The sequence below is a fragment of the Meleagris gallopavo genome, chromosome 12 (assembly GCF_000146605.3).
Source record: "Meleagris gallopavo isolate NT-WF06-2002-E0010 breed Aviagen turkey brand Nicholas breeding stock chromosome 12, Turkey_5.1, whole genome shotgun sequence".
Taxonomy (NCBI): Eukaryota; Metazoa; Chordata; class Aves; order Galliformes; family Phasianidae; genus Meleagris; species Meleagris gallopavo.
This window is the reverse complement of record NC_015022.2, coordinates 131690-158089: the sequence shown is the minus strand read 5'-3', so window position 1 is coordinate 158089 and position 26400 is coordinate 131690. Positions and strand designations below refer to the sequence as shown.

Here is a 26400-nt window from a genome sequence, read left to right as displayed (position 1 = left end):
TTCTGGAAGCAACAATCTATTGGGGTGCTTTTCTTAGTAGGAGTAGCATAAAATAACACGAGCCTACCTGCACTGCCTAGCCATAGGATCTGTCCAGGCTTTGACTCCGTGAAGAAATGAAATGAAGTAACATCAAATTTCCAGGTTTCTAAGCTTGGAGGTATCATCCACTACTCTGCCACAGCCATACCATGAGCAGTGTCTGAAATGAGGGTGCATTCATGGAGATGGGTGCTCCTTCCTTCCTCCTGGAAGAGCCCAAGGACCGTCGCTGAAGACCAGACATGCATAGTCAAGAGAAGCACAGCTGTCTTGGGTAAGTTGTCCATTCCATGCTGGGTGATAGAAACAACAATTCAAGGGGAAATTACCTGCACTTAACATTTATCCCACCACAGGATTTCCTATGTGAGTTAGGGCAGTGAAGGCATAAACACCTTTATCCCTTCCTACAGTGAATCCAGGCCCAAGGAGGAGTCACCATCAAGCTATCACCTTAGTATCTGAGTGAACAGATGTAGTACCTCTTTGGGGGCAAGTGCAAAGCGCTGGCAGACCTGAAGAAGAAGCCAGCAAAATTCAGCTCCCAGTGGAGACAAAAATAGGTAGACTGGAAGGATCTTCAGGTTGCAGAGGCTGACTTCTAGCAGGACTGGTGCCAGGGCAGCAGGCTTTTGCAGTTCAGCTTTGCAAACGCTTGCCATCTCAGCAGAAACATAAGGTCAATTGAGGTACATGGAAATGTGGTGGTAGGGCTGGGTTTGGGTCTCCTGGAAGATGCAGAAATGCTGCTGAGAGGACAAGTCCTGTTTGGCAGTTGGGAACAGGAAGGAGACCTCCTAAGCCTGGCCCAGCCACCTCAGTGCCACTCTTTGCAGAGGAGATGGATAATTCACAATGAATGCTGGCATTATTTTATCTATACATTTCATCAGACATAATTTCAGCCTAATTAATGCCATTTGATCCATCTTCTAAATCCACACTTCAGTATACAGTCAGTTAAAAGAAACAATCCTCAGCCATAAAAGCCCAGAAGCTAGAGTTCAAAGCATAAACAGCATTGGAGCAATGTTAAATCACCCTGGCAATTAGGGGAAAAAACAAAAACTATTAACTTAGAGCCACATGAAACCATGCATCCAAAAACACCAGTAGTGTTTTATTTAGAAAAAAATACAGTCTTGCTATGAATTAGATTACTAATTACAGGAGATGACACTTGCTATAAGAGCCAGGGACATGTTTTGCCCCGGTGGTACAGAAGGGTGTGTATAATCCCTCCCAGATGCCTGCACAACAATTCCCACTGACCTGTCTTAAGTTTCTGCTGGTGTTGACTTAATCTTTGGTTCTCCCTTCAATTAGTTTATTATTTTCTGGTTAGGTTTTTCTATCAGTCCATCTAATTTAAACTACATATTGTATTATTATTTTTTTTGAGCTTTACGTTTTTTCCTAGGAGACTTTCTCAACTTCAGCCAGATGGGGCCTCTCCTCTTTCTCCTGGCTCTACTCACTCCGAGAATAAAAGCCTCCTCTGTTCTCTTTGGACTGGCTTCCAGCATCTGTAGGATGGTTTATCTGGAAGAAGCAGTTCATATTTTTCCATGCTGCAATAGACAGTCCCCACTGTGGAAAGACACACTGCTGAAGGAGAACGAAAACTTAGAAAATATTCACTCATTCCCTCTTTTAGAGCTCAGGAACTTTCCCCATCCCATCAACCTTGACTTCTCAAGGAGTCTTTGACCTCCAAGATGTAGGACGGAGATCTCACACCTCAGTGGGGTCACTGGCTTCCTTTACACTGTTGGATTGCCCTCCCCTGCAAAGCTCTGTCAAAACCATTACTCAACAACAATCAGAGGGGCAGGCAGGGAGGGGACTGCAGCTGCTCAGGCTGGCCCTCCTCACCCATGGCTCTCCCGGGATGACTGGTTCTCTACAGAAGGTAGTGCTTTGAGTTGCCTGCAGTGAATGCACATTGAGGCAGGCACTTTGGAAAAATAGCGGCACTAATAATGATTTTTTTTTTGAGGTTTTTCCTTCTCCACTCCGGTCTTTTCCGTCCCCTTCACATCGGGGATTCTGTGTCAGAGGAACTCAAGACCACATAGGATCTAACTCCATCTTATGCCCCCGTGTAACAGACTAGAAGGGGCATGCTTGCTTTTACGAGCAAGCAATTTTCTTGCCCAGAGTATAAATACATTCAGTAGAAATACATAAACACATAATTTAAAACCTGCTTTGACACACGCAAGGAGGGAAAACTCTCGTGCAACCCCAGGGGAAAGCTTACACACCGACCCAGTCTGATCTGAGTCCCTTGGTCACTCCTTGCGTCCCTTGCAAAAGTGGTAACAATCAGCAGTTGTGGGTTTTGAGACGGTGCCTGTGCTGTACTGCAGGACTGTAGTGTTTGTAGTGTGTGTTTCTCAAGACAGTTAATGCTGCAAATCCTGCTTTCAGGCACTTGCTTAGCAAACCCTGATTTGCAGAAAGTATCAGCCTGTGCCCTTGACTGTAAGCACTGGTGGGTGCCACCTGCCAATATTATGACTTGTCGAGAGGCCAGGTCCTCTGCCAGACGTGACAATGACACCTTGGCGATGTCTGCAGAAATTTCATTTTGACAGGGTGATCGCTAAGCCTGGAAAGCAGCTCAGTTCTGCTGCGTTAACATCTGAAGGCTGTGCATGCCAGCTCATGGAGTCAGGGGTGCTCTTGCCCTGGGCCAGCCCGCAGCAGGGCTGAGCAGAGCTCGCTCATGCTGCGCTCATCATTTTCCTCCGGCTCACTGCTGGACTTGGAGGGGTTGCTGCTGGGCAAGCTGCGACTAGTGCCTGTCCTCAGGGCCCCACTGGGGTCTGTCCGGGCTGGAGTGCTGTCATAGCTGGGCCGGGTGTAGTTCCTTCGGGTGAAAAACTGCCCCAGCAGCAATTTTGGGAGGATTTTCTGCAGGCTTTCACAAGTCCTCTGCTTTGTGCTCAGCTGGGTGTAATGCAAATCCAACTGCAGGACCACATCCATCTGGAAGGAAAGAACAAAGGACACAAAGTGAATTGGGCAGAAGAGCTGAAGCAGAGCTTTTTGCTCCGTCAGAACGCTCGATGGGCTCAGCTGCCATTCTGAAGGCTTACAGCCCCATGCTGTGGTGTGCCAGGGCAATGCTGCTGCCTCAGGAAGTAAGCTGCTATGTACATTTATGGCATCTACAGGCCTGAGCCACAATTTCTGAATTTCAGGACTTGTCCTGAGACTGGGCCACCTCACTGGAGACCTCACTGAATAGGTCACTGAGAGCACCGAGGCCTTGGGTTAGAGGAAATGCCATGACATCCACCCTGGTCATCATGTCCATCCTTGCCAAAGCACAGCACTGCACACACAAGAGGAAGGCATGCAAGGGCACAGATGTGAACCACTTAAAGGACATATGCCACAGTACAAAAAAAAAGACAGTTTCAAACAGCAGCACTCTGCAAAGATCCATTTGCAGTTATCTTTATAATATATGGTGAAAGATTCAGAAAATAACAGGCTTGTGGTAGCCACCCCCCTGAATATGGAGCCTTAGCATGGGGCTGTGCTCAAGATGCCTGGGTGTACAAAGCAGGGAGATGGTTCATGCAGCACAAAGGAGATTTTTCCTATATGCCTGGCAGGCAACAGGGTCCACCTCTCATATCAGCATTTAAAAGCTTGGGAAGGGCTCAAGGAAAGAACTCTGGAAACAATCAAGTGCTGAAAGAGCTGTCATATGCTGAGGCACGTATCCTACCTGGCTAATGCTGCTCACTGTAGGCAGATCCACACAGCAGCTCGAGAGCAATGTTCAGGGTGAGCCTGTGTGGAGCCCTGCAGATAAGCATCTGGCAAGACCCACTGGCTGGATGCTAGAGGAGAAAAAACTAAGGGAGAAACAAGGTGCATGCTGCTATTTGCAGAGAAAGGACTTGCTGGAAGAACCAAGCCAGGAGACTAGTAATAATGCCTCTCATGTGGTCTTTAAATAGTCTTTTGAAGAGTGCCAAGGAGGCAGTCTGGCTCAAGCTCAGTAGTACCACTCTGACAGCAGGAAATAATCTCTCCTGCTGCTCAAGTTCAAGTCCATCTCTCAGGCAAGCACAATGCTTATTGAGACATCCTTCATCCACAACATTTGGGCTACTCTGACCTCTGTGAGCCTGCCACAGGCAAGGAACAGCCTCTCTGGTCAGGCACTGGAAATAGAGAGTGAAGCAAGAGAAAAGCAAGCTTTTGTGCCCACCAACAAGCTCTGCTAACAAGCATCTGGGCATGGTGCTGACACCCCAGACGCTGAGCATCTTCTGCATGGAGCCAAGAGTTACACAGTCAGAGGTGGACAGCCAGCAGCAGTGGGAAGTACTGCTTCTGTGAGGCTGCAGGAAATTGCACTGTATACTCTACCTGAATTTTCTGTAGTCCACAGAGTTGGAAGACGCAGTCCAGCTCCTCCTGCTTGTAAACAGAGGTGAGCAGAGAATCCATTTGGTCTGGGTGGCTCTCTTCCAGATTGGCAACATCGTCCACTTCCTAGGTCAGGAAAACAAAGGAAATGTGAGGAAATCTCAGCATCTGCCTGGGCATGGAGACACAGCTGCCCATCAAACATGCTGCTTCTCTACACAGCAGTGCCCGGGCTGGCCTGTGCCCTTGACACTTGGTCTGGTGGCAATGTGGTATACCCTAACTGAAGTACTACAGAACGCAAGCAGCAGGAATACAGATTTTACACACTTATCTCAAGTAGATCAGTGGCAAAACCTAGCTGAACACCCTCTGAGGGCAGGAAATCTCTGTTATGGGATTTCCAGTCGTGTAGATAGCAGCAAAAGCCAGTACCACAATGATCTGTAGTGTAAGAGGCCTGTGGAGGAGGGAGTAAGGAGCTTCCCAAGGGCATAGATGGAGGGAGATCTGAGTTGTGCTGGGTAATGAGTTAGACCCTGTCATTTACAGAACTGTCATTTCCTGCCTAATTACTCAAATTTCTCCAGAACAGTTCCCTCTCTCTAAGATCCTCATCAGTAACACTTGTCTCCAAGAACATCCCCTGAACTGCAGCCTGCAGAAGGCCAAAGCAATTTGTTTCTGGCCAGAAGAATACTGGCAGTAGAAGCTAAAATGCTGAATCCTAAACGCTGGATTTGCAGGCATCAGAGTAGCTTTTGCCTGCAAGGCTGGAAGAATGGGAGTAAAAGTTGTTTATCCCACTGCTGCTGACCCAGCAGGTCCATTGGAGGGAGGCAGGCTGAAGAAAAGCATTTATCACTGTATAAAGCAAAGTCAAATTCCATCTCTATGCCTAGCAACTTGCTACTGGAAAGAAAAACTGGAAAGCATTTAGGATAGATCAGGGCAGCAAATGGACCTGGCAAAAAGGGAGGTGGATGTGCCAACAAAGGGTGGACACAGCTCATAGGGGGGTGGAGCAGCTGTCCTGCACAGGGAGTCTTTGGCCAGCCTGAACTGAAATGGGAGACAGACTGCAACGCAGAACACTTTCTGCAAACAAATACTGCCCTCTCCTGCCCTCTTCTTGCTTGGCTCATTGCATCAGATATCTGCTCCAAATCCCAAATGTGGATACTGTTATGCTGAGCCCAGCAGCTGGGTTAAACTAAACCTGCAGACAAAACAGAAGCACAAAGGAAGTCATCCTGGACGCCATTGATGCAGGCCTGCAAAAGGGTGCAGAATGCTCCTACAGCACCCAGCCTGCTCCATCTCACCTGATACTGCTGACCTTGTGCTGCAGTATGCACTTAGGTGAGGACAGGATGAGCATGCAGTCAGCACTGCCAGCCCTGCAACAGGAAAATCATCAACACTTTGAGTTAAAGGTGGTGCCTGTACTTTCAATAGCGTTAGGAAGGTGCCTGTTGAAGCTGGGGCTGGGCTGTGTCCCCTTTTTTCTCCTTGCAGTCACTGATGTGCAGTGGATCAGATGACTTTTAAGTGCCTCCTTTTGCAATTGCATTACCAGCCACTGTGAACCTTCAGAGATTAACATCACAGTTTGGTTCCAGCTAGCAGGGCAGGGCTCAGATCTGTTCTTGCACAAAACATTCTTCTCCTGAGTGTCTGTCTATTGGTTTGCAATTGGGCTGTGACGCCCTATTTTCATCCCAAGAAAAATTCAACATTATGGGTGTGACTAGCATGAATATAGCAATACTCCATTACAACATAAAACATGGTGCATGGGACGCCAGGCAGCACCAGGAATCTGGATTGGGTTAACCACATAGTGTCCCTGAATGGTACCAAGCCAGTCCCAAGAGCTGAATATCCCAAAGAGATGTGCTGCATCTCTCTGGCACAGACACGGGAAGGAAATGGTCCCAAACTCAGCACTCAGCAACACTGAGGAGAGCTCACACACATCTGGGAGCTCTTGTTGTAACCTCAGCAGTTTTCTGCCCTGCTTTGGTTGTCCAAAGCAGGCTGTGGACTGACCACAATGACCTGGTTGTTTCCCCCATTATGCACAGCATAACTACTGCTTACTCCCGTCCATGTCCAGACCTTGCATCTGCTAAGTAACAGCCTTGCTTGTCTTTCAGCACCTTGCACTGCTGTGCCACTTTATAGGAACCTGCAGGCGTTTATGGACATGGATTAAGTCCCCCTGAGCCTCCCCTTCTCCAGTCTTCAGCTCTCTCAGCCTCTCCTCGTAGAAGAGATGCTCCAAGTCCTTCAGTACCCCCATGGCACTTCGCTGGACACTCTCAGGTCTTTCTTGCTCAAGTTCAGGTACCTGCCCTGGCTGCCATGATAGAAAGCAGCCTCACAGTGACATCTGCTGGCTTCTTCAGCACTTGAGGGTGCATCCTGTCAGGTCCCACAGACTTGTGTATGTCTGAGATCAATTAGGAGCTCCCAACACACTCATGCAGGCCTCTCTGTCTTTGCCTGCTTTCCTGCTCACTGGGATCTCTGAGCCAAGAGGGAGATCCTTAAAAACCCACCAGCTCTCCTGGACCTCTCATCTCTCCAGGGTTGACACTCACAAAAACAAAAACAAAAAACAAAAAAACAAAAACAAAACAAAAAAAACTCTTGAAATCAGTGACCTTCAAGACAGTTATCTGGGCAAGGACTGACCTCATCTCAAGGAATCAATTAAAGTCTTGACATGTGTGATTCAAAGCTCCTTAGCTGACAGCAAGTTGTTATTCATATGTATCTGCACAGGGATGTGGTGGAGTCACTGTCCCTGGAGGAGTTAAGAACTGTGGATATGTGGCACTGGGGGACATGGTTTAGGGGCCATGGTGGGGGTGGAGTTGATAGCTGAACTAGATGATCTTAGAGGTCTTTTCCAAACTCAATGATTCTACAAAAATGGAAGGAATGTGACTGGGGAGGCCATTAGGTCAAACAGCTCCAGAGCAAGTGACTTGACTTCAAAATAAGGAGATCCAACAGAGAAAGTAGACATTCAGACAGTACAGATTAAAAAATGGGGATGCCTTAGATCTCCGCATAATTTATTTCAACTTATATCCTAAAATAGTCTTTCTCTCTGAGAACACTGTCTGTCAAATAAAATGCAAGATGAGGGACGGGAGAGAACGCCCACACTACAAAATTAAAGAAAATGGATCAGTGCTAGAAAACACCATTGTGATTATCTCTGACAAGCTTACTGCAAGCTCAGGCTCCCCACTTTTGTAGGCAGAACATGGCAAATGCAAAAATTGCCATAGCCTCAACCAAATATCTCCCTGGGCTCATTCCACAGGGCTTAAAACATACAGGAGCCAGGTGCCCTCTTACAGACAACCTCGCATCTCTGGGCTGGTCCCAAAGATGCGTAGAGTGGCCTTGCTGTAGGTGTCTAATGGAGCAGACCAACTGCAACCCAGAGCCAGGATGTGCTGCCATGTCAGCAAACACCACCGGAGGTCAGTGTGGGCTACCACTGCTGGGGAAAAGGACAAGGACGGGGGATCGATCCCACCTGCTCTCCTGGGTCCCTTTCTGGTCTGCCCCGAGTTTCTCCTGTGCCAGCCCTCTATGCAAAAGCAAGCATACGGGTCTCCTCTTCCCCACAAGCGCTGCTGCAGAGTGGATGTGCACACACATGCACACAATTTTCATGCATGTTAAGGGAGCTCACAAGGAGAAATGATGCTCTGGCTCGGTGGCAGGTAGGATCAAGCTCCAGACCTCCGCTGGATGCACTGCTCCACACCAGTGACAATAAGGTATCTGAGGGCAGTATCGCTCCACAAGCAACAAGGGCAGAAAGATCCAGTTACAGTCATGCTATCCTTCAGCAAAGGGACTACAGAAAACGAGGAAGACTGTTAGCAAAAAGGAGCAGCAAAGAGGATTAGATCCTTAGAGATAGTGCAGAGGCCACCAGAGCAGGAAAGATTCACGGAAGCTGGTATGGCTCAACACAGAACAAGTGCAGAGGATGTATTGTTGCATGGAGTTATTTTATAACAGTGGGTTAAAACAGCATCATTCAAAAAGCCAGATCTGTTTCCAAACACAGAAAATGGACAGGCTTTTCATATCAATCAGATTAAAGGCAATAATTCAATCAGGCAGGCCAGAAAGCACCCGAGAAAAAACTGGTTAAGGGCACCGAAACCGGTACTAAATCCTTTTCATAATGCATTAAAAGCAAGGCAGGCCACTGAGACGTGGAGGGAGCATTTATAAGGCACAGAGCACTTGCACAAAGTCAGTGACAGCATTAAGAGTGGAGGGGATCCTTCTGCAGCTTCAGCCCTCAGGTTCACTATGATCCCCCTCCCTTTGCTGCTGCAGCGGGAATCGAGGGGAACGGGCCCAGCATCCCCCACAAAGGACTCACAGTGGGCTGGCGGAGCATGAGCTGTGCATCAGTGACGTGGACTGGGAGGTCCTGCAGCTTGGCGCAGACAGACAGCACATTGGAGAAAAGCCGGTGGAAGCGAAGCTCTGCCTGCACCCCACAGGGGAACGTCACTGTTTCGCTTGGGGGCTCTGCAAGGCAAAGCAGAACAGGGTGAGAGGTCGGCTCCTGTGGGGGTCCCACTGCCACCTCCCTGCAGGCTGGTGCCTGTGAGGGGCACAGGATCCCTCTGCTCCCTCCTGCCTTGCCTGGCTGCTCCCCACACAACTCACCGTGGCTGCATCCCCAGCGCTCTGCAGCTGCTCCCATGGGGCAGATGGGGTCTGTTAGGGAACGGGCTTCCTTCAGAGTGTGCTTGATCTCCATCACCTGCTTCCCAGTGACCATGGGATCCCGGCCAAGGTCTGGAGGAGACATTTTAGTGGCACAAGTGTCACTCCAGGTTCCTTATTTAACATCCTGCCTTTCAGACCCTACATCAACATACTGGTCCATGCTGCCAGGTCACTAAAACCTTGTATGGGGTACAGCCTGCAACTTCATTTCTGGGAAGGAAAAATGGGGGTGCTGATCTTCCCTCTCTCCCTTGCTAGGATTTGGTTTCTGCTGATATTTTTTCTCACCCCTGCTAGGGAAATACATTTCTAGCTCTGGTACAAACCACTCCTTTACCTTCTAATACATCCTCCAGCATGTGCGTAACTTTCTTCTCCTGCAAAATATGTTTCTTCAAATATTTCATGAAGATCCCAGAGCTGAACTCCCCATCCTGCAACTCATAGGCTTCTGCATCTTCACTCCTGCAAGGGGAATGACTTGCCTTTACCTTTCTGAGACGGGAGGAAGTTCTGGAGGTGAGCCAGGGCTTGCTGACTCTATTCAGGCTGCGCCAGCTAAGTGTGAATTAGCCTCTCATGCAATGGTGCAAAGTGCTTGATATTAGCTCAGGAGAAGGTGGGAAGGGAATAGGATGGGAAAAAAGTAGAGAAAGGGGTCAGAGGAGGAGAGCACTGCTTCTTTTGCCAGCCTCAGTGGGTGACAGCAGCTGAACAGCCTACAGAACTAGAGTTGAGCAGTAAGCTCATCCTCATCTCAGGAGGTTCGAGATGTCATGCCTGAGGCACACATACTTTGGGAATCAGGTTCAGGCCTGGGAAAGGAGATGACAGGAGCTGACGTCGCCTTCACAAGTACCCTTTAACTGATGAACAGCTGCCACTGGCAACATTAGGAGGAAGAAAAGAAGTGTCTGAATAGGAAATACTAGAGATAAAAGGGTGAGAGATGGAGGAAAAATGGAGGAAACATGAGAAAGGCATTCTCAAGCTTCTAAAAGTCTCCAAGCATGAAGCTATGCAAATAGCCAGTATTTTTTCCTGTGTCATAGTGTGGGCACAGCAAAACACACTTACGTGGCATAGCCATAAACAGTATTGCCCCAGGGCTCCAGCGGCTGTACCTGGGAGAGGGCACACTCTGGGTTGTACCTGTAAGAGGAGATGAAGATACCAGTCAGTATTGAGAGCATTTATCAGAGCATGCCCGGAGTGCAGAGCCAGTGTGCTCCATGAAATTCACCTCTGTGGATGGCAATCAGAACAGACTTCATATAAAAAATAAACACTCGTGCTAGTAGGGCAGCAACAGACTAAAGCCAGGAATCCCAAGAACACAAAACTAGGGAGAAATGAGCAGTCAGGGCCACCTCTGACCTATCTGCACCAGTGATCTGCTCTCTACACAGCATATGAACCTAGAGCTGTGGTTGCAACCTTGCCTCCCCTCTCCTGAGGCTAATTTTTCACAAATTCAAGGGACTCAGAGGTGCGCACAGAAGCACAGCTTGTGGCTACAGTTTGACTGCCTGTCCCAAAGCTCCGGGGTGCCCCACAGTTCTCTTTTAGCCCATGGACATACCTTGTGCCCCAGGAAATTAAAGCTGATACATGGCCAGATGGGATCAGTATATGCAATTACATCTCAGAGCTCAATATTGGTTTTGACACCCTTGTCTAGATGTAGCTCAGTGAGCACCTAGATGGTGACCTGTTATTTCCAAGGTTGGGTATATCAGGAGTGACAGTCCTAGTTTCCACTAAAGCATATGTCATGGTAAAACTCATGGCAAGCCTTGCCTAGGAGCAAATCTGACTCCAGACAGACTGGAGAACATGGGGACTGGTTGCCTCTGAGATAGGAGACCTACACCAGTAATATGGATATGTTCCTGATTGCAAACAGAAAAGAGCACAGAGGTGGTGTTACTCAGTCCTATTCAATTCTAGAAGAGCTTGCTGGGGCTGAAGTTGGCACACCAAGAAGAGCAGAAGGGATCACTGCATTGCCAGCACTAGAAAGCTACCTACTACTGGTGCAACAGTCTGGAGATGTTTAATGGCAGCATTAATCTGGCTTGTGTAAATTTTCTAAAGATCATGAAAAGAGAAAATGTTGGAAAGGAGACATGCATCTAAATATGAACAGTGAACAGAGAGATTTATCTACCCCCTAGATGTTCCTAAATGAATGTAGAAATCTGGGATTCCAGGTCCAAGAAGAAATGAGAGATCAGATCTCCAAATAAGCTGAGGTACTGTTGTCTGCGTGCTGGAGACAATGACCTGAGGCTGGACCAACAGAGGTTGGTGCAAAGCTTTTGTGATGGCACCAGTAAAGCCATCTAGTGCGTGCAGTGGAAATAGGCCACAGTCCCCAGCCTTAGAAGAAGACAAAGTTCAGCAGGGCATTTCCAGACCGTGACCAAAGGCATGGAGATGTCTGATATCAGAGAGCATGGCAGAGCTCCAGTAAAGGTTCATTCAGACTGCATTCAGACTGCATTCATGCAGTTCAGTTCTCATCTGCATCCCAGGCAGAAGATGGTGTCCTTTTCCTGCCCTAAGCAGCACAACCAGAAGCTCTCATAAATCAGGGAATTCCTGGAAGAGGCAATCGCATCCTCCCAAAACCAGCACATGAATGTACTAGGTTACACGCATGCTCCACGTCCCTGATTCCTCCTGTGCTGAAGCTGAACATCTGCTACCACTTGGCAAAGGAGCCAGGCCTTTCTCATCTCCCTGGTATTTCTGATGCCAACATATGGGGAGAAGAGATACTTGGTGTGAAATCCTCCTTAGCACACACACTGCTCCTCCTGGTCTGTGCATGGCTGGGCAAGCCATGGAAAAGCAACAGCCACCTGCAATTCACAACAGCAATTTAACAAAAAGGACATTGGGAAAGGAGGCCCCAGGAGTCCTGTTTTACTGGGTGTTGTGAACACACACAACTATGAAATCCAAAGGCTTTGCTGAGCTGAAACAGTGACTTCTTAGAAAAACAAGCCCAAGCAGGGAGCTTCCACAGCTATCTGCTGTGTGCCCAGTGATAACACCTAGTGCACAAAGTGCTGTGCTTGCTGTGGGAAAGGGGAGGGAAAAAGTGTGAGACTGGGGGAGGAAGAGAGAAAAACAGCCACATAACATCAGAGTAGTTCTCACATCACACCCTGCTCCCAAAGTGCAGTAAAATTCACTGAGCACATCAATGGCCAGCAACACCAAGGAAGGAGGTATCAGCTCAAAACCATTTCATAGATTGTTGCTGTTCATGTTAGAATCCCCAGAGAGCCTCCATGTAGCAAAGCTGCCTCCCCATCACATACGCCAGCTATTTTCAGGCGCAACATTTGACATCTGGACAAGTTCCTGGGATAACCTCTGCCACCAGATCTGGCAGGAGCTGTGCTGATGATTCAGCAGATCTGCTCAGCAAGGGCTCTCAGCAGCCTTGGGACAGGGAACTAGAGCTCTCTCCTCCATGCAGCAGTAGTGAGTTGCAGAGGGAACACAGTGATGCTTCACTATGAGGCATATGGGGCAGGTATCAAAGGACAGCAAGCTCTATCACCATTGACAGTTCAGAGCTGCAGAAGGCAGGGTAACTCTCAGTGCAACTTAGAATAGCTTGTAAGCTATTCAAAGCTATGTTCCCACCTCTGCAGCTAAAAGATGCCAAAGAGTCTTTGATGGGCCTGGCAGCTCTTTCAAGACAGTGGTATCAAAAGTTGTCCTTCCATTGCTCAGTGCAGAACCACAGAAAGAAGACGGAGAATTTTCTTCCTTCAGCCTCCAGATTCTTCCTGTCCTGTAAGGAGGATAGGAAGCCCCTCTCAGGAGCCCCAAATAAATGAAACAATGACAACTTCTACTGGATAAGCCTAACTACCTCTGCTGAAATTGGGCAACTAGTAATTTTCTGCAGCTCACAAGCTTGCAGGATGGAAATCTGCAGGTCACAGGAGGATGATGGGCTTTCCACACTGAGAGAGGAAAAGCTGATCCCTGCCCTCAGCAGCAGCCTTGGTCCCACTTCACAATGTAACTTCAGAAGCCTTTAGAGAAGTAAAACCAAGTAGTATGGCTTGACATATTTTTCCTGTCGTGTCGCACTCTTCTCACTGAGATGGTAACAAAAACACAACAACACTCCAGGCAACCTGCTCAAATAGCCTGCATTTGGCAGGCTTTTTCATCTCCCTTCTCCCTAGCACATCTCAGGCAGGATCTGATGCTTACAAAGCTGTATCCTACACGTGACCAACTGGGCTTCCCAGGAGATCCTGCAAAACCTGACAGCCTTGCTGATTTCATGACACAGATATATAACCTTTCACAGAGACCTTGCCAGTGCAACAGAGGACGTGCTCTTGAAAATCCATAAGAACGTCTCACGTAGTTGTACAGGAACCCATTACTGATGAAGCTGGCAGCTGTTTCCCCAACCCCTTGAAATGCTATGCTCTGCCTGTCCCAGTGAGGAAGGAGGAAGAGCACCTACCATTTCCTGCAGGTGTCCAGCAGGATCAGGTTCAGGGCCGTCTGCTGCTGCTGCATCTTCTGAAGGATCCTCTGCACGCTGATGCAGTTCTCAGGGGCGTACAGTTGTGGAGCATCAACAGGGACCATGTAGTTCCTCCCCAGATGTTCATACCCATGCCCAGCATAGTAGAATATAGCTGGGAACATGGAGAGGAGAAGATGAGTCACGATGCAAGCTTGCAGGTCTGCAGCCAGCTCTCCACAGCCATCTCCTACCTCCTACCCTGTAGGGGTACTGGCTTGGGACACTTACACTAGGAGCATTTCTAGGCAGACAACTTGAGCTACCCTGACCTCAAAGACCTGACTTTTTTCAAATCCATGCCCTTCAGTGGAGCAGCCCTGAGAGGCTCTTTTGTATTTGTGGTTTCCAGCAGCTCTTTAAGAGACACCAAAGTCACCAGGTTTATAAGTTTGCTAATCCGTAATCATTTGTGCAACAACATCCAGGCTTGGCATCTACCAGGCTGAATACCACCTTTGAACAAATATTTGGCAAAGAAAAAAAAGATCTCTTTGCAAGAATGTGACAATAGACAAAGCATTTCACCCTGAGCAACAATACTTCAACAACATTTCAAAGAAGAAGCTGCTCAGCTACCTAGTTCAGGACAGATTCACAGAGGCTCAGATGATGGGAAATATTCTTTGGTTTTCAAAGGTCTGCTAGTATTTATATGTCTATGAGACAGTGAAAAATGAGACTGAGAAAAACAGAGAGAGATGTCCAGAACATGTGGACCATGTGCTTCAAAACCTCAAAACAGATACCAGCCCTGTAAGGTGGGAGAAGAGACAGACTCATCCAGGTGTCGGTGGCAAGTCCAACATCCAATGCCAATTTTGTTTAGGAGCACAAGAAACATAACAGTGGTTTCAGCATTCACAAGAGACAGTAACATGGGAACATCCATGCTGGAAAGCCAGCACAGATGAGCATGGCATGACCAAAGCTGGTGCTTCTCCAACCCCCACACGTGTTCAGTGAAGGGCTTTTCTTCTGCACAAGAACCCCTAGGTGGGCTGTAGCTTCCCAAAAAGAAGCTGTGTGTTGGTTTCCCAGCACTGATAGAACTGCGTGGGGGATGCTGCTGAAAGACAACTTGGGGAACTGAAATCTGTTAAAAATAGCTCTGTGAGGTGATGCAAGCAGTTGCACTACCGCAATTGAGGTACAGAGAAGAATGAGAGGTCAGAAATGAGAACAAAAGACTACAAGGCAAAAGTAGAAGAAATTCTTAAGTCAGATTCACTGCCAAAGCCCATGCTTCATTGAATAATCTCTCCTTTATTTTCTTCCACTCTTCCTGCCCCTGTAGTTTGCAAGAAACTCACATCTCTGCTGCTGGAAGGGATGCAGTGAATGGGACAGGAGTTGAAGGACTGAAAGCATGACCTCATCCCATGGAGTGAAACCATGACCTCATAGTAATGAGGCCTAAAGTCATCTTTCTTGAGTTTCCGTTCTCAGGGGACAATGGAAAGTTACTCAAATGGCTGTTCTCACAGGAACCCACGAGATTTGGGTTCCTCTTCTTAGGGATCAACAGCCAGAAACAGAGGGCTCAGATTTGCACAAGTTTTAAACTTTCATAACTAGCAAATCAAAGCCACAAAAGCTCCTCTGAGAATATAAAAGAGTATAAAATGGGAAGAACTGTGGAAAAATCAGATACAGATCTTTCAAGATTGGACCCTAAAATAGTCAAGCACTTCTGGCTTTTATCTCTCTGACACCATTTCTGAACTTATAATGGAGTTGATGACATACTATGCCTAAGAACATCACTGACACTTGGAAAGAACTGAAGTATTACAGAAAAACCCACAGAGAATCATTAAATTATCAAATCTCCTAACTTTGGGGACCTTGTTTTGCACCTTTGCTCCCTGTGCTATTTAAGCCACAGTGACTTGAGTTCAAACAGAAAGACAGGAACTTCACGAGCTGAACAATTTTGCTGCAAATCTCTTCTGGACTGAATTGCTCTTTCTGAACAGGAATGTCAACATTTTGCCCAGAGGGGAAAAGGCATTTTGTTTTTTTTCCCAAGTTACATTTCAACACTGCCCACATCTTGTGAGTCAAAAACTGATCAGAGACAAGCTTCCGAGTACCAAATTAAAAAGGGGAAGCTCCAGGCACTGCTTATAATACAGGAAATGTCAACATGCAGCTTAATTAACGCATGACGGCATGTTCCTAGTATTTCCCTTCTAAGTTTTTGCTTTTGTTGCATTTCCGACATTTTTGACTCAGAACTTTTTAGGACACTTGAAATAACAGCTGGGGAGATATCTTGTTTGTCTGATATCTTGTTTGGCCATATAATTAGATTACTCAGAGGATGTTTGGGTCCTTCAAAATGCACTGCTCTTTTTGTAAGAGGAGAGCTGGAGAAAAAGCAGTCAGATGAGCCACTGAAGTGAATCACAGAAGCTTCTGGATCACCTCAAACATCCAGGCATGCGATACCATTCTGCCTGAAATGAAACCTTTTTTTGCTCTGGGCTTGAGAAACCTGTGATGAGGTTGAGTAACAAAAAGCATGAAGTCCTGCACTCAGACCAGTCAACATTTTGGCTGGGGCTCAGCACTGGTTGAACAGTAATGCTAGAGATAAGGAAGAGGAAACACAGCAGCCACCCCGCTAAAGATGAGCCAGCACCTGGGAGCAGAGCTACCTTAGGAGACACGGGACTGGCAAAGCAAGGGAAGTTGTCAGCACCACCATTGACCTTAAGGAGACTCCACTTACATCCTATGTCCAGTTCTAGGGACTTCAGTTCAAGAAGCAAGAAAAAGGCCAGTAGAAACTACTCAGTTGTTGGGCTCCAAGGCCTGGAAGAAGGGGCTGGGCTGGGCATGTGGAGGTGAAGGGGGGGGGGGGGGTCTAAAAACAGCCTGCAGCTGCTGGAAAGGCAATTAGGAATTAAAGAGACAACAAAGCCCAACTCTCCTCATCAGCAAAGGCCATAATGGGGCAACACACTGCTGTCTCACCATCATCTGTGTGAGCTATGTCAAAACTGACTCTCTCAGTCAGTTTTAGGTGTTTATCCTGGAGCTACTGCCTTGAAAAAAATGGATATACAGTGTTTAGAAGGAGTTGCTAGCTTCCTCTAAACATGCATTTCTAATAAAAAGACAAGTTAATTTCAAGGATTTGTGCTTCACCTGGTTCTTTCAATCTCATGCAAAGAAAACAGGTGAAAAAATGCTAGAAGATGGATCAGTGAGAGGCAGCATCATTCAGAAGACCTGGGGCAATCAGCAGGCAGACAGACCCAACACTCCACCCTAGGTCTGGATGCCACCCAATTAGAGCAAACATCTTCCACTTGATCACACTGTGGGGACTGGCCCATGCCAAGGTTCACTGCTTCCAAATAACAGACTGCTCAGCTTAGAAAGCTGTAAAGAAAACCACTATTTGAGGCAGGCTATGCCAAGCAAACACTTGAGGCTTGTCAGGGTTCAGTAGCTCAGCTGTTTATGTTTTCCTTGCCAGTGCACAAAATCAATTTTGCCAGGAAGGATCAATGGCCACAAAAGCAGAAAAGCACTGGAAGTATAAATAAGGCATGACAGCACGAATGGTTTCCCATTCCCCAATCTTTTTCCTCTCCACTGCTTATGAAAACAGGGGAATTACCATGGAAAAAAAAACCCACACATTTGGTCTTCAGGCACTACATACAAGGTAGGATCGGCAGCGCCTTACACAGACGTGGAAGGAGCACAGCAGCTCCCCAGGGAATACTCTGGCTCAGGAGAGGAGACAAAACCTGAGACGAAAGGGGATTTCAGAGAGCAACCAGAAAAGGAATCTGCAAGTGAAGTCACAGGACTACGCTGTTGTCAGATGACACAGGGCTGGAGCAGCAACCACTGCCTGCTGCCTTTCTCTGCCAACTCAGCCTCCCTGAGTGAGTCAGTGCCTCTGGGAATGAGGGAGCTTTGCAGTATTTCACTCGGGGCCTCATCTCTATCCATTGCACAACTCCTAGCCTCACAGATGAAATTGGCCCTATGTTGACTTTTGCTGCCTCAATCCCTTGGCATGCCACTCAGCTGAGAGGGTGGTGAAGATAAGCTCAAAGCAGACTGTGCCTCATGCTGATGTTTCAAAGCATAAAAAAAAAACTACCAAAACCCAGCAAACATCTGCCAGGTGTTTTTAGAGTATCCATCATGCTGGAAGAATCTCAGAAATCCCAAGGAAGCTACTTTCACCACGAAATTCTGAACACCTGCTTTAAGACTCACAAGATGGGCTCTTTGGTTTTGTGTTTATGGAACACTTCCCCAGGAAGTTAAACTGCAAATGCCACCTGTCTACAGCTGGGAATATGTGCTTCTGCAAAAAGCCTGTCAGAGGTTCAAACATCAGGATTGAGAAATAAGTAAATTTTGGCCAACTGTAGCCAATCAGAGATCAAAAGGAGCTACTGACTTGACAAAGGAGTGCGTGGGGCAATCCACAACCAACCTCCTAAACTTTGTCATTTAAAGAAAAATGTAAACACCCTCTCCCATTCACCATCAGAAGCACTGGCTTCCCAAAACCCAAGCACAAAACCATGCTAATCGAGTCAGAGGTTAGCCACATGATGGAGAAAAACCTATTTTGCCTGCATGTAACCTGGCCCAAATTGAATGGTGTTTACCTGGGATTTCTGCCAAGCCTGGCACCACTGCAGACTGTGCTGCAGGGATACCCTAACCCACATAAAGAAAAGTGGGTTAGCAGAGCCCCTAACTTATTTATTATTGTTATTTTAACACAATAGCTGTTAGAGAAATTGCCAAATCTCTGCTCTTCCCTTTCTCTGACTGCTGCCACCTGTACATAAACTGCTGCCTTACCATAGACTCCTTTCTCCAGGAGCTGTAGGAACCGACTGACTGCTGCCACCATCTCAGCCTTGTTCAAGTCCAGGAGAGAAACAACTTGGAAGCCCAGCTGCTTCAGAAGAAGACTCAGCTCAAACACATCTGTGACGGGAGCCATCAGGTTTGGATGATGCTGGTAATGGTTGTTGCCCACTAAAAGTGCTAGCTTGCCTGTAGCTAACAGAAACAAGTGACAAACTTGTAAGTGCTCAGCAGGTAGCAAGGTCTAACTTCCTGTGGTTGGCATGAGGACAGGGGAAATCCTTTCTCACTTTTAGGAAGGAAGGTTAGGCCTGTCACAAGCCTGCAACGCCCTCCAGAAAGCCCTCAGCTTTTTCAACATTTGAATAAAATACACAAGGCATTATTTTGAAAGAAAGACCTGAAAAGTTTCCACTTGGGAAGCAAAACTCCAGGAGCAGCGGAGGATCAGCGTTACTGAGGATTTCTTGCACAGGTCCTGCCATGTTTGTCTCAAATACTGGTGGTGCCTGGGAGGGGAAAGCTCTGAGCTATAGCTTCAGAAGTACCTTTCCCCAAGGGAGAAAGGAAGGAAACTCCATCTCCTGCTTTCATTTTAACCCCCATTTTCCCTGTGGGAAAATCAGATTCATGGGTTTCAGCAACTGTGGGAGCAAGGAGCTTTGCTCTGATCCAAGGAGGTATTTCAAACAAGGAAAAGGTGTTGTGCAAAGCAGACTTCATTGTCATTTGGCAGACGTGGAGGCTGAGGTTGGGTTACTCATTAGGAATAATCTTACTCCACATGGTGAGACAGATGAGGTCTTGGCAGGGGACAAGACTCATCCTGTGCCTTACAGATCTGATCCAGAAAGCAAAGAGCCTGTGGCAGCATTGTCATAAAAGCTTGAAACGGCCTGGGCAGGAAAAACGCATCAATGCCCTCCCCTCCTATCTATTCTGGAGCTTGACTTTTAATTAAGGGAATAATTTCTCAAGAAAAGACAGTACTCACCAAATAGCTTCTCAGAGCGACAGGTGCCTGGAAAAGAAAGAGGGGAATGGTAAGTCTCTGTCCAGCATGCAGCATCCCTGCGCTAGATCCCATGGCAGGTCTGGAACCTGTTCCCATGGCCCCTGGCAATGCAAAGCTGGATCACACAGTGCATCTGCACCCCTTCTGCAACTGCAGAAGTAAAACAGGCTGCTCCTCAAGCATGTTTTTTGCCGCTTCCTTGTTAACCCTAGTCTGCTCATTTGAGGAGCCTATCTGTGTGGGCCTTTGGGATTTCTCTGAAATCCCATTTTGGCAGCTAAGGGGGACAGAAAGTGGTTGGGGATGAAGGCCAGGGCATGCCGGAGAGAAGAGTGGCTATGTGCAAGTGGCTGGGAAACAGAGCTGGGAGAAAGGGCAGGCAGGGGAAACAGAATGATTCCACGAAGAAACTCAGTCAACATAAGCTTCAAAATAGAGAGCTACTTCCTATGAGCAGGAAGGAAGCTGACTGTTTGCTCTTGGTGGTGATAATATTCCCAGCACCTTCAGCACCCTAGTTTGCCTTCTCCTGAATTTCAGCTGTTCCAGCTCAGAAAGGCCACTCCATTAGCTGACCTGCTGAAGAGCAGCAGGGCATCCATGCAGGAATCCCACCCCTGAGCGTTCCCAGCATGAAGCCTCTGAAAATCATCATTATCATGACAGATAGAGATCTTCATATTACAAAAACCAATCCAGCTCAGTGAAAAGCCTGAAACTTATATGAAAAAAAAGTAAGGGCATATTTTAATTGTGTAAATCTTACGGGTCTGGAAGACTTTAGCATCTGAATACACAGTAATGACTGTACTGCTAATTAAAGAATCATAGAATCTTTAAGGTTGGAAAAGACCTCTAAGATCATCTAGTCTAACTGTGGAGCCATCACCACCATGGCCACTAAACCAAGTCCCTCAGTGCCCCATCTCCACAGTTCCTGAACAATTCCAGGGATGGTGACTCCACCACTTCCCTGGACAGCATGTTCAGAGAAGAAATTTTTCCTAATATCCAACGTAAGCCTTCCCTAGTGTCATTTAAGGCTATTACCTCTCATCCTATCACTGTTACCCAGGAAAAGAGGCTGATCTCCACCTTGCCACAACCTGCTCTCAGGGTGTTGTACGGAGTGATAAGGTCTCCCCTGAGCCTCTTCCTCTCCAGATACCTCACTGCTCCATTGCCCTTCTCTGGACGCAGTTCAGGACCTCGATGTCTTTCTGGCAGTGAGGTGCCCAAATATGAACACTGGAGATGCAGCCTCACCGGTGCCAAATACAGAGGGACAATCACCTCCCTGTTCCTGCTGGCTGTGCTATTCCTGATACAAGCCAAGATGCCATTTGCCTTCTTGCCCAGCTGGGCACTCCACTGGCACATGTTCACATGGCTCTTGACTAACAACCCCAGATCCTTTTCCTCTGCATAGCTTGCCAGCCTCTCTGCCCCAAGCCTGTAGCAATGCATGGGCTTGTGACCAAAGTGCAGGATCTGGTACGTGGTCTTGTTCAACTTCATCCCATTGGCCTCAGTCCCTTGATGCAGTTTGTCCAGATCCCTCTGTAGGGCCCTCCTGCCCTCACGCCCAGCAGTACTTTCTCCCAACTTGGATTACCACACTTGCATTCAGTCCCGCACATGCCGAGTGATCACGTTCAATATGATCTGTTCCATGACCTTCCCCATACTGAGGTCAGGCTGACAGATCTGTGATTTCCCAAATCCTCTTTCCAACCTATCTAGTAGATGGGAGTCACACTGGTAGTCTCCTGTCTCCTGGGAGCTTCCCCATTGCTGACAGACAGTCCAAAGGAGCTTTATGAGCACTTCCAACAGCTCCCTCAGCACCCTCAAGTGGATCCCATCCGGCCCCATGGGTTTGTGACAGTCTAGGTACTGCAGTTCCAGGAATGCCTGGAAAGCCACCAGAACAAACCTGTTCGTCTTTTTTCTGTCTCTGACAGAGCTGCTTGTCTCATTTTAAAGCTATCCAGCTGTAACATTTGGAAACCAACTCAGTCTGTTCATGCTGTCTGTTACTCCTGGGCACTGCTTTACAAGTAGCAAAGAGGCAAGGAGAGTACACAAGGCTCTCAGATTATAGAGAACCAATATGCACCCTGGAGAGATTTTAATGCCAGTGAAAAACATTAGATGAAAAGCTTATGGCATAGAAAATTCTCTAGGTGGAGTAAAGAGCCCACAAAGCTACACTCGTCTCACAGCATCGCAAAGACACACAGCCAAAGTAGCTGTCACATTGGAGGCAGAGCATGCCCAAGGCTCCCGGGATCCATCTTCTCCCCAGGATCCATCAGGTTCCACAGCACACACAGCATCTGCCCTGGGCTGCCAGCCCAATGGACCTGAACCTTCCCAAAATAAACACCATCCTCTCCAGCACGATGCATCCAAGCAGATCGCTTCAACTCAGTGAGGCTGTAAATTCACCTTAATGAAGGACCCTGCTACACCTTGTTGGGGAATCTATTAAATCAGTAACTTGACAGGGCAAGAAAAGCTGCAATAGGCATCTGAGAGCACAGCCTAATGTGGCAGGTTTCCTACAGACTGCAGGGCACAGCAGCATTCAAAGCTGCACTGCAGTCTGGTGGGAAGACTGCTGTTTTTTTTTTCTTTTGCAGATGCCGCTTCCTTAACTATTTCTGAACCCTGTTATCAGGAATCACATTTATCACGGTGCTGACTGATGCCTGCGTCCCCAGCTCAGGGGTACACGTGCAGCTCTGCTGAGATCATCCAGTATATCCAGGGTGTGAATTTGTGCTCTGAAAGCTGTTCCCATGACAGCTGCTGCAGGATTGCCAGGACACTCCTGCATCTCTCAGATCCCCACTCCACTCCCATATTTGGCTCCCTGCAGAAGCGGTTTTTAAAACCAGTGGCATTCTTTTTTTCTTGTTACTAAGTCTGTTCAAGCTGGGGAGGGCTATGCGTTCTAGCTCTTCTAATCCCACAATCCTGAGCCCAGTTTCCCGTGCACAAAGTGAGCCCTAGGATAACATCTCAGCACTTCATCTACCAGCTTGGTATCTCCATGCAAGTTCACTAAAATTGTCTAATTTCCTTTCATGCCAGAAGATGATTTGCTGCAAAGCAGACATGGTTTAGCTCTGCTCACCTATGCGAATGTCCACTGCGTTGGTCCAGTGCTCTCCACGGCTGTTGGAGGCACAGCAGAGGTATGTGCCAGAGTCGCTGACTTTGGTTTGGGTGATCTAGACAGATCAAAAATTAAATTACATTATTTATGGTGACAGTTTTCTTCCAAAGAGCAAAAGTGCTTTGCCCAAATGCTCTCCTTTCTTTATCCACCAGCCCTGAAACTGTGTCACAGCCATACTCTGCCCCTGGGAGCCACTCAAGCAGGACAGCACGTGGCCAACACCAGAAGGTTCCCAATTTTCCTCCTGGGTGACATTTTCTAGATTTCTATCATGTAGTATGTTTCCCATTTGTATCCAACCCTCCTGAAGCAGCTCAAGAACCCCAGCAGTGCTGCTTGCAAAGACTTCTGTGGTTCTCCAGCCCAGCCTCCTACTCAGAGAGGAACTAAAGCCACAACTGTGTCAAGTCAGCTGCAGCTTTGTCAAGACAGGTCTTGAAAATCTCTAATGACAGAGATCTCACTGCCTCTCTGGGTATGTACTCCACTGCTGCACCATCTACCCATAAAGGAAGAATCTTTTCCAGAGCTTCCCTGGGAAAAGTGCTGTTTGAGACCATGGTCCCTCATAACACCATCTGAGAAGAGCTTGGCTCTCTTGCCTTTATTGCCCTTCAAGTGACATTCCAGGAAGAAAACTGCCTTTCTTGCAACAAGAAGACAGTGTTGACTTGCACTCAGCCAATGAACTACCATAAAATCAGACCTTTTGCTGACTCCATGACTCTCTCCTGCTGTGAATAACTGCTTTTCTTTCTAGCTTTCCTGCAGGCACACACCATTACCACAGCTTCATCACTCCACACCCACAACACCTTGCACATGTATACAATAGCTCTTCTTGTGCTGCTACAAGAAGGTATGAGAGGCCTGCTGAGAGCCCTTAATGCTGGCACATCTGTGAATCTCTTATTTCCTAGAGAAAAACATCCACAGCTTTTAAAGAATCCCATAAAACGTATTCCCTCTTCAACCCCAGTCCTTCAGTCAGGGCTATCAAAGTAACAAGGGGGATCTGTGCAGTGCAGGGAAATGGCTGAGCACAAGGCTCTTTCTCCAGGGCTGAAGAAAGGGGGAAGACAGGCAAAGAGAGACAGCTTTCTGCTGGCATTCACCTGACCATGCAGATCAAAGCACTCCTGAGCCTCTACATACAGATAAGAGCTAGACTGAAGGACTGTGTCATCCTCATATTGAGGACGACAACAGCATAAAATTTTCAGCAGTCTCTCCAAGGCTTCTGAAGCTCTCCCATGCACACCATCCCATTGGGCTTCTCCCATCACCCACCTCAGTAGCCAAAGTTTCTGAACCATCCCGAGGTAATGTTACCCAGAGTTTTTTTTTCTTCTGGTGTTCCAGCACGTTCCCGTTTCGGTACCACTGGTAGCTGGGGGCTGGGACCCCAACGGCAGCACACTGCAGCTGTAGTGGTTTTCCAACTTCCACCTTCTGGTCAGTGGGGTTGAGGATGATGACTGGTTCTCCTTGCCAGAGCTGAGGGAGCAATCCTGTGAAGTAGAGGCAAGGAATTAGTATTCCCTCTGTGAGGGGAGAAAACAATATTTATTTTTTTCTGTGCAGTCCACGTGTTTTGACAGAGAAGTAAACTTTTTCCACCCACACCAGGAGATGCCATTCCACAGGATGGCTGTGCTTACAGTGTCACCAATACACCTTTCTGACCCAGGAGGAGGGAATCCTTGAGAGCAATATATGACAGCATATGACACAACAAAGCACTGCCTCTTGCTTCCCAGTCCCAAATGTGCCTTGATTCCTGTCGATGCTTACTCTTTCCTGCTAAGGGTGCAGCCAACATGCTGAGGTCAGGCACACCCTAAGTTACTTTGCCCAGCTTTCAAATAGCCAGACTGCCTCATCCAGTCCCTCTGCCCTATGCAAACACCTAGCAGCAAACACCCAGTATAACTTCCCTCTGGTAAACCCATGGTGAGTGGTCAGCAGGGCAAGACGGTAAATACAAGCTGGGGTTGCCAGGATCATGACAGGGACCTGAAATAACTAGAGCATAGACACAGTGGTTTTGCTTAGATCCACATCACTGGAGCAGTTCTCCCATATAATGACTTGAGCTCAAAGGACACAATGCCCCAGAAACCAAAAAGGACCACTGGTGTGATATCCAGTAATGTCTGTGCAAAGCAGAGAACAGAGCAAAGCTAGAAGACATGTTTGTACCTCCGGCAACGTATGGATGAACCTCCACCTTCACCCAGTCAGAGAAGATCACATTTCTGTAGAGGTCATTAATTCTGCAAGTGTAGAGTTGGGTCTGCTGTGCAGTGATGGGCAAGTCTTGCTTGGTGGCACCAGGAATCTGGTAGCGGACAGACTACAGGGAAAACACAGGCAGTAGGCAGCAAGTCCCCCCATCACTGCTGGTAGCAGAAGGCACCAGCAAGCCCCTTTAAAGGCAGAAAAAGCTGGAATCCCTGATTGTGTCACCTCCTCACGTGGATATGGGGAGAAAGAAGGAGTGGAAACCCTTGGCAAGCATATCTGTACTACCACATCTCCTCTAATCTCTTCCAACCTCCCACTGCCCACCTGCACTGCTACAGAGGGCCAGCTCACCTCACTGCAGGGCATGGAGCTGGCCCAATGCAATGAGGAAAGTCACCCCTGCTCACAACATTACCTGGCACTGACAAAACCACTGGTACTGCAGTGAGGTGTGGGCCTCGGCTCTGCAGTGCAGAGTGAAGGAGTACCCAACAGGAACGGAGACAGAGACCGGCTGCTCGGTGATCACAATGGCTGTTGGGAAACAGGTGTGGGTTTGCAACACAAGCAAAGAGATGGACACCACTGGGGTGGCACTGAACGGGTCACAAAATCATAGAATCATGAAGGTTGGAAAAGACCTCAAAGATCATCTGGTCCAACCATCCACCTACCACCAGTATCTCCCACTAAACCACATCTCTAAGTACTACATCTGCACGGTTCCTGAACACCTCCAGGGATGATAACTCCACACCTCCCTGGGCTGCCTGTTCCAATGCACCACTGCTCTTTCAGGGAATACATTTTTCCTAATATCCAACCCGAACCTCCCCTGGTGCAACCTATGGCCATCACCTCTCATTCTCTCACTTAGGAGCAGAGGCCAACACCCACCTCGCCACAACCTCCCTTCAGGGAGTTACAGAGAGCAATGAGGTCTCCCCCGAGCCTCCTCCACACTGACCCATCCCAGATCCCCATAACAGTTGTGCTCCAGACCCCTCACAGCTTCGTTGCCCTTCCCTGGACACTCTTCAGGTCCTCGATGACCTTCTGGCAGTGAGGTGACCAACACCGATCACAGCACTGGAGTACATCGGGACGAGCACATACACCCCAGTCGGGTCGGGTCGCTCTTGCTCCTTCCGCGCATCACCGCTGCTGACGCGCCAGGCTCGTCCTCCCGCACGGCTCACGGAGAGCCGCCGAGCAGCGAGAGCCGGACGAGCACCACGAGAACCAAGGAGCCCGCCCCGGCTCACCTGTCTGCATCGCTCTACCGGCGCTCCGGCCGCCGTGCCT

General features: G+C 48.0%; 1 protein-coding gene across 4 annotated transcripts; it reads right to left on the bottom strand.

The window, feature by feature from the left end:
- Positions 1-1132: 1132 nt before the first annotated feature.
- Positions 1133-26394, bottom strand: LOC104912747 (mucosa-associated lymphoid tissue lymphoma translocation protein 1-like). Of its 4 annotated transcripts, XM_010717117.2 has the most exons (15): positions 26361-26394; positions 25511-25629; positions 25051-25204; positions 24139-24359; positions 22804-22900; positions 19641-19667; positions 18638-18841; positions 13727-13904; positions 10297-10371; positions 9557-9684; positions 9157-9288; positions 8864-9015; positions 4438-4563; positions 3788-3902; positions 2952-3036 (listed from the first exon to the last, which is right to left on the bottom strand). In XM_010717117.2, exons 1-14 carry the CDS (start codon positions 26368-26370, stop codon positions 3792-3794), a joined length of 1734 nt encoding a protein of 577 aa, XP_010715419.1. In that variant the 5' UTR covers positions 26371-26394; the 3' UTR covers positions 2952-3036; positions 3788-3791. The 4 variants fall into 4 exon arrangements, with proteins under 4 accessions (XP_010715417.1, XP_010715418.1, XP_010715419.1 ...); XM_010717115.3 differs by lacking the exon at positions 3788-3902 and having other exon boundaries at positions 1133-3036; XM_010717116.3 differs by lacking the exon at positions 3788-3902 and having other exon boundaries at positions 1133-3036; positions 24181-24359.
- Between the last annotated feature and the right edge of the window lie 6 nt (positions 26395-26400).